At 46.4% G+C, this 15,130-nt stretch overlaps 1 protein-coding gene and 9 non-coding genes across 10 annotated transcripts; all 10 read right to left on the reverse strand.

Annotated features, from left to right (window-relative positions):
* Positions 1-668: 668 nt before the first annotated feature.
* Positions 669-5,305, reverse strand: LOC141288984 (uncharacterized). The gene is made up of 2 exons (XM_073821180.1): positions 5,041-5,305; positions 669-1,855 (listed from the first exon to the last, which is right to left on the reverse strand). Exons 1-2 carry the CDS (start codon positions 5,303-5,305, stop codon positions 669-671), a joined length of 1,452 nt encoding a protein of 483 aa, XP_073677281.1.
* Positions 5,306-5,936: 631 nt separating this feature from the next.
* On the reverse strand, positions 5,937-6,077 carry LOC141289076 (U4 spliceosomal RNA). Its single transcript, XR_012339821.1, has one exon. It is a non-coding gene; the product is annotated as a U4 spliceosomal RNA (small nuclear RNA).
* Positions 6,078-7,157: 1,080 nt separating this feature from the next.
* LOC141289053 (U4 spliceosomal RNA) lies at positions 7,158-7,298 on the reverse strand. Its single transcript, XR_012339799.1, has one exon. It is a non-coding gene; the product is annotated as a U4 spliceosomal RNA (small nuclear RNA).
* A 565-nt stretch (positions 7,299-7,863) lies between these two features.
* Positions 7,864-7,937, reverse strand: trnan-guu (transfer RNA asparagine (anticodon GUU)). The gene has a single exon. It is a non-coding gene; the product is annotated as a tRNA-Asn (tRNA).
* A 1,137-nt stretch (positions 7,938-9,074) lies between these two features.
* LOC141289077 (U4 spliceosomal RNA) lies at positions 9,075-9,215 on the reverse strand. Its single transcript, XR_012339822.1, has one exon. It is a non-coding gene; the product is annotated as a U4 spliceosomal RNA (small nuclear RNA).
* Positions 9,216-10,289: 1,074 nt separating this feature from the next.
* Positions 10,290-10,430, reverse strand: LOC141289054 (U4 spliceosomal RNA). Its single transcript, XR_012339800.1, has one exon. It is a non-coding gene; the product is annotated as a U4 spliceosomal RNA (small nuclear RNA).
* Positions 10,431-10,995: 565 nt separating this feature from the next.
* On the reverse strand, positions 10,996-11,069 carry trnan-guu (transfer RNA asparagine (anticodon GUU)). The gene has a single exon. It is a non-coding gene; the product is annotated as a tRNA-Asn (tRNA).
* Positions 11,070-12,199: 1,130 nt separating this feature from the next.
* On the reverse strand, positions 12,200-12,340 carry LOC141289089 (U4 spliceosomal RNA). The gene has a single exon (XR_012339833.1). It is a non-coding gene; the product is annotated as a U4 spliceosomal RNA (small nuclear RNA).
* Positions 12,341-13,420: 1,080 nt separating this feature from the next.
* Positions 13,421-13,561, reverse strand: LOC141289097 (U4 spliceosomal RNA). The gene has a single exon (XR_012339841.1). It is a non-coding gene; the product is annotated as a U4 spliceosomal RNA (small nuclear RNA).
* A 565-nt stretch (positions 13,562-14,126) lies between these two features.
* On the reverse strand, positions 14,127-14,200 carry trnan-guu (transfer RNA asparagine (anticodon GUU)). Its single transcript has one exon. It is a non-coding gene; the product is annotated as a tRNA-Asn (tRNA).
* Positions 14,201-15,130: the final 930 nt, after the last annotated feature.

Genomic DNA, 15,130 nt, shown 5'->3' on the forward strand with positions numbered 1-15,130 from the left:
TTCAGTGTGAGGTATTAAAATATAAGTTTATTCTTCAGAGAAAATCGAGGGTGAGTAGTCTAGCAATCGCAGATTTCAAAAATCAGAAATAACACTTACCGAAGACAGATGGACAGGCGCTCCTCAGGAGGAATAGAGCGCCTGTAGTTGGTGTCCTGGTAGGAGATTTGAGCTCCGATGCGGCCCAACAGGTCATCAAATTGGGCGCGGGACAGACGGAAGTAGCGCTGAAAGCGAACCTCATCCATACGCAGCTCCTGGAGCAAATGGTTAAACTCCCCAAACTCAGAACGCATCTGAAGAATGGGGTGTATACACAAACGGCGCTGATGCACACGAAGTCGACGTTGTCTAGCTTTATCTAATAAATAAAGCCAAGCCACTCTCTCGATACGATCCGCCATAGTTCAAAACGTCCAGCGAGGAAGACCCTACCATGTGATCTTTTTTGCTCAACGTACATGCGTTGCCTGACGTGTGCGGTGTGAACGCACCAAAAAGCAAGCGTTGCAATCTTCAACGTACATGCTTCAAACTAGATGCGTTAGGAGCGTTGCCTGACGCAGACAAAGTGTGCGGTGTGAACGCACCATAAGTGTGATGGCAAAAGATTTATTACACTGATCACAATTAAACTGCCTTCCTCCAGAGCGAACCGGCGGATGATTTTACGAACTGCTACTTATTCTTATACTTATAAGCCTCTTTCCACAGCGAGTTTTCAAATGCTGTTTCAGGTCACTCTTATATTTGAAGCTCTTCTCACACTGAAGACACGTGAAAGGTCTCTCTCCGGTGTGAATCCTCATGTGAAGCTGAAGGCTTGCGTTCTGACTGAAACTCCTTCCGCACTGAGAGCAGCTGAAAGGTTTCTCTCCAGTGTGGACTCTCATGTGAACCCTGAGGTTTCCTTTCACTCTGAAACTCTTTCCACAGTCCTGGCACGTGAAAGCCGTCTCTCGAGAATGACTTTTCTCATGCCACTGAAGGCGTCTCTTGTCTGGGAATATCTGTCCACACCGATGACAAATAAAAAAACAGTTCTCTCTGGAGTGAAGCCTCATGTGTTTCGTAAGGGTTGCTGCGTGTGCAAAACACCTCCCACACTGAGCACACTTGAATGGCTTCACTCCTGTATGAGTCTCCATGTGAGCCTTGAGATTTCCTTTCTGAGAGAAGCTCTTCCCACACAGTTCACAGGTGAAGGGCTTCTCTCCGGTGTGAGTCTTCATGTGGGAATTAAGGTATATTTTATATCTGAAACTCTGTCCACACTGGTCACACGCAAACGGCTTCTCATCCGTGTGGATCCTCAAGTGTGACTTAACACTTCCTTTGTTTGAGAAGCTCTTCCCACACATTTGGCAGGTGAAAGGCTTCTCTCCGGTGTGAGTTCTCATGTGGTAATCCAGAAGGGCTTTACGTGTGAAGCTCTTTCCACAGCGATCGCAGATAAAAGGCTTCTCTCCAGCGTGGAGTGTCTTATGAGCTTTGAGACTCGCTGTACAACTGAAACTCTCTCCACATCGATGGCATGAGACAGTGTTCTCTCCTGAGTGCTCTCTCTTCACGTGGGCATTGAGGGTTATTTTATGTCTGAAACTCTTTCCACACTGATCACATGTGAATGGTTTCACTCCAGTGTGAACTTTCATGTGGGCTTTAAGGTTATGTTTTAGATTGAAACTCTTCCCACATTGATGGCAGGTAAAGCGACGGTTAGATTTGGTCTTCTGAGCTTTTTTTTGTGGTGATGAAGTTTTAGCCTCAACTGATTTTTCCACAGTCATGAAATCATTCTCTTCTATTTTTTTCAGTTCTTGCTTCTCTTCTTTCAGTGCCATTGGGTCTAAAGCTAAAAAAAAAAGACAAATACAAGTTAATGGCAGTTTAATGGCTAAAAGCAGGGGTCACCAGACTCGGTCCTGGAGGGTTTAGCTCCAACTTGCCTCAACACACCTGCTGGCAAGCTTCCAGTATACCTTGTAAGACCTCAGTCGAGGAGGAAGGGTCTTATCTAGCCAAACCATCGGTTATTAAAAAAAAAAGACAATTTATCTACTTTTTAACCTCAAATGCTGGTCTTGTCTCATCTCTGTGCAGCTCATGTGATCTCTGTGTAATTGGGGTAAATACAGTTAGGGTACGTCTAAAAACTCCCATCTCATTTTCTTTCCTAACTTCAAAATCGCTTTAGATCACTGCAAAAGTACCGACACAGTGTTTACAAAGTGAACATACAAAGAAACTCAAACGGCCTTAACAAAAAAAGGTAAAAACAGCATTGTAGGAGGATTTTGACATTGAAGACATAAACGAGATGGGAGTTTTTAGACGTACCCTAACAGTATTTACCAGAATCACACAGACAGAGATGAGACAAGACCAGCATTTGAGGTTAAAAAGTAGATAAATTGTTAGTTTGTTTGTAAAATAACGGATGGTTTGGCTAGATAAGACCCTTCCTCCTCGACTGAGATCGTTTAGAGTCTTTTGAAGCTGCATTTAAACTGCATTTGGGAAGTTCAAACTTCGGGGCTCCATCCATATCCATTATAAAGAGAGAAATCCTCAAATGTTTTCCTCCAAAAAAACATCATTTCTTTACGACTGAGGAAAGAAAGACATGAACATCTTGGATGACAAGGGGGTGACTACATTATCTGTGCATTGTTGTAATGAAAGTGAACTACTCCTTTAACATAAGCTCAAGATACTTTCAGGTTTTATTGTAAGACATAAAACACACCAGTTACACCCCACTCATGATTTTTTTTAAACTGTTACGTTTCATGAAAAACACAGTTGCTAACAAGTGGCTAAATGGGACTACAGGCTCTGAGACATTGAACGTCATCAACGTTTATCAATTTATAGTATTTTCTAAATGTAGTATAATTTATAGTTCAATTAATTGTAGAATAACCAAACCGAGTTAGTTCCCTGTGTTTTATATAATCTTTAGACAGTGTTTTTTTGCTTGTTTGTTTGTTTGTTTAGCTTTGCCCTGAAATGCAACTAATAGATTTGTATGTAAGATTCTGGTTTTATTACTGATGTAACCAGCGGAGACTCTGGGTTCATACCATGAGCTTAATTAATTTGACTATTCGGTGTAAACACTATGATTACAGGGTTTTCGTGGTCGCGGTGAAACTTTACTAATGAATAATGCTTGAAGCCACGTTAAAATGAAATGTTTACGGCCACATGAAGCTGTTAGAAAGAAGAAAGACTGAGGATTTTCTAGAAGCACGGATAAAATAATATTTTGTGTAACCACTCGAACAAAATGATGGCCGGAACGTGGTACTTTATTCAATAATAATAAACTTACTGTTTATCATTATTGTTTCATTTCAGTTTTATTTTGGCTCTAGTTTAGAATTTATTCCAGTTTTATATGAAAAGGTTAACGTAACATGGAATAAAATTCATCCACAGAGTAAATCCTGGCATATAGGACAGCCACCGGCTCATCACCTCCTTACCTCCATTCACTACTACACATCTACACTCCCTCCAGAAGTCTGAGATCCTCTAGTGAAAGACGCCTTATTGGACCACCACAGAGAGGTATTAAATCACTTTGCAGAACATTCTCCTTCACTGTTCCTGATCTTCCCACACCTATCTGTAATGCAGACTCCGTAATATTGCCCTTTTCTTCTGGATGAGACTGATCCAAATCTAATATTGTGTTTGTACTACTCATTGTTATCGAGTAGCACCACGGAAGGCACAGAAACATTATAAAGCACAATGACGTTTTCATGCACTAAATCTGTACATAAAGATCGATGGTTTTGTATTAAAGGACTTTATCTTGCTGGAGTTTCATGCAGTTTCTAAATCATTTTGCCAACAAAAATATAACCTATAAACCCAGAACTGTTGTGTCTCCTCAGCAGTGTTTCTTCATTACATTTACTGCCACCTGCTGGTAGTTTGAGTTTCTGATTTAAATAAAAACATTAAGGGGATAGTTCACCCAAAAATCATTATGTTGCTTCAAATCTGAATGACTTTCTTTCTATTGTGCAACTTAAAACTGTTGGCAACAAAGCGGAGACTAATACTGAAAAAATACTGAGATGTTTATCAAATTATCGTCTTTTATGTTCCACTGATTATGTTTGGGTTTATGTAGTATAATTACATTTCGAATCTAGGGCTGTCCTCAAGCAACTAATAGTCGTTCATTTATCAACTAATCCCACATTTATTAATAAGCCATCTATAATGATAATTATAATAACTGCCTATATAGCTTAATAAGCGCTGATAACACGCACAAGGCTTGCCACAGCACACCGGCACAAGCTAATAATCATGAATGTGTCTGAGAGAAAAGTAATGAGGCTGAATTAACATTTTAGAAATCTAACATACGCCAGTGCTTGCTTTATTTTTTATTTTTGTGGCTTAAGAGATGAAGTCTTTTTTATTGCTTTTTATAAGGAACTAGTAAAGTAATGCATTAGTTTTTAATTGACAAGTAAATATCTGAGTTATTGCTTTAAATAAGTAACACAATAATAGATTTAAATGATCTTTTGTGGGTATTTCACAAATTAAGCGACACATCATGTAATTATTAGATTCAAAAATAACAAATGAATCGCCTGACAGCTCTTGTGTATATGTGTGTGTGTTTAAATAAATAAACTATTTTTAATCACATTTTTCTAAAATTAGTCATTTTTATTTACATCTAGTCCCTAAGGTGCCTGTTTGTTAATGAAGTAACATCAGTTAATACCACTACTGTTCCTGATGTCTCCAGTATATTTCCCCTGATTTTAGCCATTGATTATAGCCATTAAAGCCATGATTTTAAACCTTTATTAGGCTTTGAAAACGAGTGAACTTATAACAGTCCTAAAATGAAGTCTTCAAATAATCTCCAGTGTTTGTCTGGTCTGCATGAGGACTCAGATGCTCAATGTCAAATAAAACCACTTCAAATATTTGACATTCTTCAGAAATACCAGTCATTTTTATAGAGATGGACATTTAACTTTCAGAATGAAAACCAACCTGTTTGTTCCTCAGTATCTTCTTGTTTCAGACTGAACACCTCTTCAATCTTTATATCTTCTCTCTCATCTTTAATAAACGCAGTGTTTGTTTGTTCTTCAGTATCTTCTTGTTTCAGACTGAACACCTCTTCAATCTTTATATCTTCTCTCTCATCTTTAATAAACGCAGTGTTTGTTTGTTCTTCAGTATCTTCATGTTTCAGACTGAACACCTCTTCAATCCTGATGTCTTCAGTCTCCTCTTTAATAATCTCCATCTTCATGGACGTTGCTCCAGCAGGAGTTTCCCTCTCTCTCTCTGTGTGTTTGTCCTGATTAAGATGAAGAACAGAAAGCAAAATAAACCTAAGCTCAATTTCAGGGTCAGCTGCTAGTCTCAGCACAGTCAGAGTCAGGATGTACCGGTGCCCCGTCGTCCGAGCAGAATCCACATTCGGCCGTGATCGGAGGTTACTACTAAGGTTCGATTGTGTCTCATAGGGAGTTTGGCGCAGGGCCTCAGTGGAAAACAGGCCCTTGGCGGCTGGAACAAAAGACGAAGAATGCATCCACATGCACATGAATCAGGAGTGTTAAATAAAGAAACCACGCAAGATGACGACGTGGTCCAGTGGTTAAGGCGGTGGAAGGCTAATGCATTGTGCTCGACACGCATTGGAAGCTTTATCGCCACTGAGAGCCCACCGGACCAGACAGGCCCAACCTGTTTACGATGGGTAACGGTGAGCTGTAATTGCGCTGCAGTTTAATGATAAACTGCAGTCCTGTCTTGAGAACATACTGACCAAACAACAAGCCTCCTGGCCCTGGCGCTCTATCATCAGCAGACGCCTTTTTGACGAGGAAAAAAAAACCTAAACGAAACAAGGCTACATTTCTCAACAAAACTCTAAGCCTCCAGAGAGGCTGGCAAAAATTGCCAAAGCTGACTGTATTTCAAGTCATCCTGGCGGGGTATTGGGTAAAGTTTTCAACCAGCAATGATCGCGCCTCGGATAAACCTCATAGGCTACAATATTGCCTCTGCGAAAGAATGCCGGCAGCGGTCGTGACCTTTTGGTGCACCTACGTGGATGTGAACCGACAAGGTGGTAGCAAGCTTTAAACTGCCGCACAAACAGTCTCCTGGCACGGGTTGCTGCACCGTGTTTCTACGGAACAGGTTAGAGGTGTGCAAAAGACGGCTCATTCACTATTCCCTCTGTGCTCAAAACAGCCTGCTGAAAGCACAGCAGCAGCAGCTGAAAAGGTCCGCAGCATGGCCTCTCCCCGTCAGCAAGGCGGCGGGGTGGCCGAGTGTTTAAGGCGATGGACCGTTAATCCATTGTGCTCTGCACAGTGGTTCGAATCCCATCCTTGCCGTTCGGCTCCTTTAGCACTGGACCTTAACCCAGGTCCTGGGCACCCCATGCTGGACTTTTTGTGTCTCCTCCTTATCTAACACACTCAGTCCAGTTCTTTGAGTTCTCTACTAATGGGCTGATGATCTGAATCAGGAGTGCTAAATAAAGCATGCTACGTAAAATGACGAGGTGGCCGAGTGGTTAAGGCGATGGACTGCTAATCCATTGTGCTCTGCACGTGTGGGTTCGAATCCCATCCTCGTCGTTCGGTTCCTTTAGCAGTGATCCTCAGTCCAGGTCCTGGGGACCCCACTCTGCACTTTTTGTGTGTCTTCCTTATCTGACACACTCAGTTCAGTTCACTGGGCGCTCTACTAATGAGCTGATGGTCTGAACCGGGAGTGTTAAATAAAAGGGCCACGCAAAATGACGTGGTGGTCGAGTGGTTAAGGCGATGCAAGGCTAATCCGTTGTGCTTGGCGCGCCTTGGTTTGTGTGGGTTCGAATCCCATTCTCTTCATTTGATGCTTTAGCACCACTGAGAGCCCACCGGAACAGACAGGCCCAACCTGTTTACGATGGGTAACGGCGAGCTGTAATTGTGCCGTAGTTTAATGATACCTGCAGCAAAGTCTAGAGAACATATTGACAAAAGAACAAGTCTTCTGGCTCCGGCACGCTATGATCAGTTGACACCTCTTTGACGAGGACCAACAACCAGCCACGCCAATAAAAGGAAACAAAACGAAGCAAGACTATCTTTCTCAACAAGCCTCCAAAGAGACTGGCAAATATTGCCGAAGCTGACTGCATTTCAAGTCATCCCGGTGGGGTATTGGGTAAATTTTTCAACCGGCAATGACCACGGCTCAGATAAACCACATAGGCTACAATATTGCCTCTGCGATAGAACACCGGTGACGGTCGTGACCTTTCGGTGGACCTACGTGGATGTGAACCGACAAGTTGGTAACAAGCTGGATGAGCCCCAGGGACAGATCATCGGTGAAGACCTCTTCACCTAGACGGCCATCGACGCAAGACTGTGAAAACCAGATCCTCTCCAATCTGACTTTGTGAAAACATGGAACTTTTGCATCTGCATTAAAGTTAGTCTGTTTCTTCTTATTCTGAGTTCACCGTAGCCACCAGATCCATTCTGTATTCAGATCAGATGGTCACTGCAGTCCCCCGGATCCAGTCCGTACCATGAGCAGATGGTGGATCAGCACCTACAGCCGAATGTCAGCGGATACCATGTCAACTAGATGAGCCCCAGAGACAGATCATTAGTAAAGAATGCATCCACATGCCACAGCAAACTCGAGATGGTGAAAATGTTCACCAAACACCCGCCGCTGACTTCTTTTAAAACAAGCCAGCTTATCGAAGGGGCACAGGATAAACGCCCTGAGAAAGCTGTGCCTCGCAACCCTAAGAATGGCATAGGCGTTAGTGCAAAACTCCGGCATTTCACGCGTCCCTGGGTGGGCTCGAACCACCAACCTTTCGGTTAACAGCCGAACGCGCCAACCGATTGCGCCACAGAGACGGCCGTTGGTGCCTGCTGCCGCCAGATCGCGGTTGTAAAAGCAAGGCTTAGGGTTAGGGTTAGGGATTAGAATCGCACGTACTAACAGGCTTTTTTGAAAGATGTTTCCTGAGCTCACAAAATACGCTCAGCCTGTGCGGCAAATGGGCAAGCTGGAGCCACGCCACACTGTTGGGAAGAAAGAGAGTAAACAGAGCCGCCCAACGTGGGGCTCGAATCCCACGACCCTGAGATTAAGAGTCTCATGCTCTACCGACTGAGCTAGCCGGGCTGGTCGTGGGTGTCTTCACCGGGTCGGATGCAGTTTTAATCGGCCCCCAAATTACACAGGCGAAACGGAGGCTCTCGCGTTGTGCAGGACTGTCGAGCCGTCCCGTGGGTAGGGCTTAGAGCAGGCTTAGAGTTTTCTTCTGTCAGTTTTGACCCGATCTGTTTTTGGGAAGCGCAGTTTGACCCAGCAGTGCGGGCCAACAACATGTTCTGTTTTGCCGCGTGAAGGCGGTTCAATGCTTTGGACAGCGTATGGTTGAGATGTGATTTTCCACCAATTTGGGGCACCTTTTTATGGAAATCAAGGATGATTTCATGGGAAATGGCAAACTGGTGTAGCGTTTGGCTAATAAGCTAAAGCTACAAAGGATGTACCGGTGCCCCGTCGTCCGAGCAGAATCCACATTCGGCCGTGATCGGAGGTTACTACTAAGGTTCGATTGTGTCTCATAGGGAGTTTGGCGCAGGGCCTCAGTGGAAAACAGGCCCTTGGCGGCTGGAACAAAAGACGAAGAATGCATCCACATGCACATGAATCAGGAGTGTTAAATAAAGAAACCACGCAAGATGACGACGTGGTCCAGTGGTTAAGGCGGTGGAAGGCTAATGCATTGTGCTCGACACGCATTGGAAGCTTTATCGCCACTGAGAGCCCACCGGACCAGACAGGCCCAACCTGTTTACGATGGGTAACGGTGAGCTGTAATTGCGCTGCAGTTTAATGATAAACTGCAGTCCTGTCTTGAGAACATACTGACCAAACAACAAGCCTCCTGGCCCTGGCGCTCTATCATCAGCAGACGCCTTTTTGACGAGGAAAAAAAAACCTAAACGAAACAAGGCTACATTTCTCAACAAAACTCTAAGCCTCCAGAGAGGCTGGCAAAAATTGCCAAAGCTGACTGTATTTCAAGTCATCCTGGCGGGGTATTGGGTAAAGTTTTCAACCAGCAATGATCGCGCCTCGGATAAACCTCATAGGCTACAATATTGCCTCTGCGAAAGAATGCCGGCAGCGGTCATGACCTTTTGGTGCACCTACGTGGATGTGAACCGACAAGGTGGTAGCAAGCTTTAAACTGCCGCACAAACAGTCTCCTGGCACGGGTTGCTGCACCGTGTTTCTACGGAACAGGTTAGAGGTGTGCAAAAGACGGCTCATTCACTATTCCCTCTGTGCTCAAAACAGCCTGCTGAAAGCACAGCAGCAGCAGCTGAAAAGGTCCGCAGCATGGCCTCTCCCCGTCAGCAAGGCGGCGGGGTGGCCGAGTGTTTAAGGCGATGGACCGTTAATCCATTGTGCTCTGCACAGTGGTTTGAATCCCATCCTTGCCGTTCGGCTCCTTTAGCACTGGACCTTAACCCAGGTCCTGGGCACCCCATGCTGGACTTTTTGTGTCTCCTCCTTATCTAACACACTCAGTCCAGTTCTTTGAGTTCTCTACTAATGGGCTGATGATCTGAATCAGGAGTGCTAAATAAAGCATGCTACGTAAAATGACGAGGTGGCCGAGTGGTTAAGGCGATGGACTGCTAATCCATTGTGCTCTGCACGCGTGGGTTCGAATCCCATCCTCGTCGTTCGGTTCCTTTAGCAGTGATCCTCGGTCCTGGGGACCCCACTCTGCACTTTTTGTGTGTCTTCCTTATCTGACACACTCAGTTCAGTTCACTGGGCGCTCTACTAATGAGCTGATGGTCTGAACCGGGAGTGTTAAATAAAAGGGCCACGCAAAATGACGTGGTGGTCGAGTGGTTAAGGCGATGCAAGGCTAATCCGTTGTGCTTGGCGCGCCTTGGTTTGTGTGGGTTCGAATCCCATTCTCTTCATTTGATGCTTTAGCACCACTGAGAGCCCACCGGAACAGACAGGCCCAACCTGTTTACGATGGGTAACGGCGAGCTGTAATTGTGCTGTAGTTTAATGATACCTGCAGCAAAGTCTAGAGAACATATTGACAAAAGAACAAGTCTTCTGGCTCTGGCACGCTATGATCAGTTGACACCTCTTTGACGAGGACCAACAACCAGCCACGCCAATAAAAGGAAACAAAACGAAGCAAGACTATCTTTCTCAACAAGCCTCCAAAGAGACTGGCAAATATTGCCGAAGCTGACTGCATTTCAAGTCATCCCGGTGGGGTATTGGGTAAATTTTTCAACCGGCAATGACCACGGCTCAGATAAACCACATAGGCTACAATATTGCCTCTGCGATAGAACACCGGTGACGGTCGTGACCTTTCGGTGGACCTACGTGGATGTGAACCGACAAGTTGGTAACAAGCTGGATGAGCCCCAGGGACAGATCATCGGTGAAGACCTCTTCACCTAGACGGCCATCGACGCAAGACTGTGAAAACCAGATCCTCTCCAATCTGACTTTGTGAAAACATGGAACTTTTGCATCTGCATTAAAGTTAGTCTGTTTCTTCTTATTCTGAGTTCACCGTAGCCACCAGATCCATTCTGTATTCAGATCAGATGGTCACTGCAGTCCCCCGGATCCAGTCCGTACCATGAGCAGATGGTGGATCAGCACCTACAGCCGAATGTCAGCGGATACCATGTCAACTAGATGAGCCCCAGAGACAGATCATTAGTAAAGAATGCATCCACATGCCACAGCAAACTCGAGATGGTGAAAATGTTCACCAAACACCCGGCGCTGACTTCTTTTAAAACAAGCCAGCTTATTGAAGGGGCACAGGATAAACGCCCTGAGAAAGCTGTGCCTCGCAACCCTAAGAATGGCATAGGCGTTAGTGCAAAACTCCGGCATTTCACGCGTCCCTGGGTGGGCTCGAACCACCAACCTTTCGGTTAACAGCCGAACGCACTAACCGATTGCGCCACAGAGACGGCCGTTGGTGCCTGCTGCCGCCGGATCGCGGTTGTAAAAGCAAGGCTTAGGGTTAGGGATTAGAATCGCACGTACTAACAGGCTTTTTTGAAAGATGTTTCCTGAGCTCACAAAATACGCTCAGCCTGTGCGGCAAATGGGCAAGCTGGAGCCACGCCACACTGTTGGGAAGAAAGAGAGTAAACAGAGCCGCCCAACGTGGGGCTCGAACCCACGACCCTGAGATTAAGAGTCTCATGCTCTACCGACTGAGCTAGCCGGGCTGGTCGTGGGTGTCTTCACCGGGTCGGATGCAGTTTTAATCGGCACCCAAATTACACAGGCGAAACGGAGGCTCTCGCGTTGTGCAGGACTGTCGAGCCGTCCCGTGGGTAGGGCTTAGAGCAGGCTTAGAGTTTTCTTCTGTCAGTTTTGACCCGATCTGTTTTTGGGAAGCGCAGTTTGACCCAGCAGTGCGGGCCAACAACATGTTCTGTTTTGCCGCGTGAAGGCGGTTCAATGCTTTGGACAGCGTATGGTTGAGATGTGATTTTCCACCAATTTGGGGCACCTTTTTATGGAAATCAAGGATGATTTCATGGGAAATGGCAAACTGGTGTAGCGTTTGGCTAATAAGCTAAAGCTACAAAGGATGTACCGGTGCCCCGTCGTCCGAGCAGAATCCACATTCGGCCGTGATCGGAGGTTACTACTAAGGTTCGATTGTGTCTCATAGGGAGTTTGGCGCAGGGCCTCAGTGGAAAACAGGCCCTTGGCGGCTGGAACAAAAGACGAAGAATGCATCCACATGCACATGAATCAGGAGTGTTAAATAAAGAAACCACGCAAGATGACGACGTGGTCCAGTGGTTAAGGCGGTGGAAGGCTAATGCATTGTGCTCGACACGCATTGGAAGCTTTAGCGCCACTGAGAGCCCACCGGACCAGACAGGCCCAACCTGTTTACGATGGGTAACGGTGAGCTGTAATTGCGCTGCAGTTTAATGATAAACTGCAGTCCTGTCTTGAGAACATACTGACCAAACAACAAGCCTCCTGGCCCTGGCGCTCTATCATCAGCAGACGCCTTTTTGACGAGGAAAAAAAAACCTAAACGAAACAAGGCTACATTTCTCAACAAAACTCTAAGCCTCCAGAGAGACTGGCAAAAATTGCCAAAGCTGACTGTATTTCAAGTCATCCTGGCGGGGTATTGGGTAAAGTTTTCAACCAGCAATGATCGCGCCTCGGATAAACCTCATAGGCTACAATATTGCCTCTGCGAAAGAATGCCGGCAGCGGTCGTGACCTTTTGGTGCACCTACGTGGATGTGAACCGACAAGGTGGTAGCAAGCTTTAAACTGCCGCACAAACAGTCTCCTGGCACGGGTTGCTCCACCGTGTTTCTACGGAACAGGTTAGAGGTGTGCAAAAGACGGCTCATTTACTATTCCCTCTGTGCTCAAAACAGCCTGCTGAAAGCACAGCAGCAGCAGCTGAAAAGGTCCGCAGCATGGCCTCTCCCCGTCAGCAAGGCGGCGGGGTGGCCGAGTGTTTAAGGCGATGGACCGTTAATCCATTGTGCTCTGCACAGTGGTTCGAATCCCATCCTTGCCGTTCGGCTCCTTTAGCACTGGACCTTAACCCAGGTCCTGGGCACCCCATGCTGGACTTTTTGTGTCTCCTCCTTATCTAACACACTCAGTCCAGTTCTTTGAGTTCTCTACTAATGGGCTGATGATCTGAATCAGGAGTGCTAAATAAAGCATGCTACGTAAAATGACGAGGTGGCCGAGTTGTTAAGGCGATGGACTGCTAATCCATTGTGCTCTGCACGCGTGGGTTCGAATCCTATCCTCGTCGTTCGGTTCCTTTAGCAGTGGTCCTCAGTCCAGGTCCTGGGGACCCCACTCTGCACTTTTTGTGTGTCTTCCTTATCTGACACACTCAGTTCAGTTCACTGGGCGCTCTACTAATGAGCTGATGGTCTGAACCGGGAGTGTTAAATAAAAGGGCCACGCAAAATGACGTGGTGGTCGAGTGGTTAAGGCGATGCAAGGCTAATCCGTTGTGCTTGGCGCGCCTTGGTTTGTGTGGGTTCGAATCCCATTCTCTTCATTTGATGCTTTAGCACCACTGAGAGCCCACCGGAACAGACAGGCCCAACCTGTTTACGATGGGTAACGGCGAGCTGTAATTGTGCTGTAGTTTAATGATACCTGCAGCAAAGTCTAGAGAACATATTGACAAAAGAACAAGTCTTCTGGCTCCGGCACGCTATGATCAGTTGACACCTCTTTGACGAGGACCAACAACCAGCCACGCCAATAAAAGGAAACAAAACGAAGCAAGACTATCTTTCTCAACAAGCCTCCAAAGAGACTGGCAAATATTGCCGAAGCTGACTGCATTTCAAGTCATCCCGGTGGGGTATTGGGTAAATTTTTCAACTGGCAATGACCACGGCTCAGATAAACCACATAGGCTACAATATTGCCTCTGCGATAGAACACCGGTGACGGTCGTGACCTTTCGGTGGACCTACGTGGATGTGAACCGACAAGTTGGTAACAAGCTGGATGAGCCCCAGGGACAGATCATCGGTGAAGACCTCTTCACCTAGACGGCCATCGACGCAAGACTGTGAAAACCAGATCCTCTCCAATCTGACTTTGTGAAAACATGGAACTTTTGCATCTGCATTAAAGTTAGTCTGTTTCTTCTTATTCTGAGTTCACCGTAGCCACCAGATCCATTCTGTATTCAGATCAGATGGTCACTGCAGTCCCCCGGATCCAGTCCGTACCATGAGCAGATGGTGGATCAGCACCTACAGCCGAATGTCAGCGGATACCATGTCAACTAGATGAGCCCCAGAGACAGATCATTAGTAAAGAATGCATCCACATGCCACAGCAAACTCGAGATGGTGAAAATGTTCACCAAACACCCGCCGCTGACTTCTTTTAAAACAAGCCAGCTTATCGAAGGGGCACAGGATAAACGCCCTGAGAAAGCTGTGCCTCGCAACCCTAAGAATGGCATAGGCGTTAGTGCAAAACTCCGGCATTTCACGCGTCCCTGGGTGGGCTCGAACCACCAACCTTTCGGTTAACAGCCGAACGCGCTAACCGATTGCGCCACAGAGACGGCCGTTGGTGCCTGCTGCCGCCGGATCGCGGTTGTAAAAGCAAGGCTTAGGGTTAGGGTTAGGGATTAGAATCGCACGTACTAACAGGCTTTTTTGAAAGATGTTTCCTGAGCTCACAAAATACGCTCAGCCTGTGCGGCAAATGGGCAAGCTGGAGCCACGCCACACTGTTGGGAAGAAAGAGAGTAAACAGAGCCGCCCAACGTGGGGCTCGAACCCACGACCCTGAGATTAAGAGTCTCATGCTCTACCGACTGAGCTAGCCGGGCTGGTCGTGGGTGTCTTCACCGGGTCGGATGCAGTTTTAATCGGCACCCAAATTACACAGGCGAAACGGAGGCTCTCGCGTTGTGCAGGACTGTCGAGCCGTCCCGTGGGTAGGGCTTAGAGCAGGCTTAGAGTTTTCTTCTGTCAGTTTTGACCCGATCTGTTTTTGGGAAGCGCAGTTTGACCCAGCAGTGCGGGCCAACAACATGTTCTGTTTTGCCGCGTGAAGGCGGTTCAATGCTTTGGACAGCGTATGGTTGAGATGTGATTTTCCACCAATTTGGGGCACCTTTTTATGGAAATCAAGGATGATTTCATGGGAAATGGCAAACTGGTGTAGCGTTTGGCTAATAAGCTAAAGCTACAAAGGATGTACCGGTGCCCCGTCGTCCGAGCAGAATCCACATTCGGCCGTGATCGGAGGTTACTACTAAGGTTCGATTGTGTCTCATAGGGAGTTTGGCGCAGGGCCTCAGTGGAAAACAGGCCCTTGGCGGCTGGAACAAAAGACGAAGAATGCATCCACATGCACATGAATCAGGAGTGTTAAATAAAGAAACCACGCAAGATGACGACGTGGTCCAGTGGTTAAGGCGGTGGAAGGCTAATGCATTGTGCTCGACACGCATTGGAAGCTTTAGCGCCACTGAGAGCCCACCGGA

Source organism: Garra rufa, chromosome 16, assembly GCF_049309525.1.
Source record: "Garra rufa chromosome 16, GarRuf1.0, whole genome shotgun sequence".
NCBI classification, from domain to species: domain Eukaryota; kingdom Metazoa; phylum Chordata; class Actinopteri; order Cypriniformes; family Cyprinidae; genus Garra; species Garra rufa.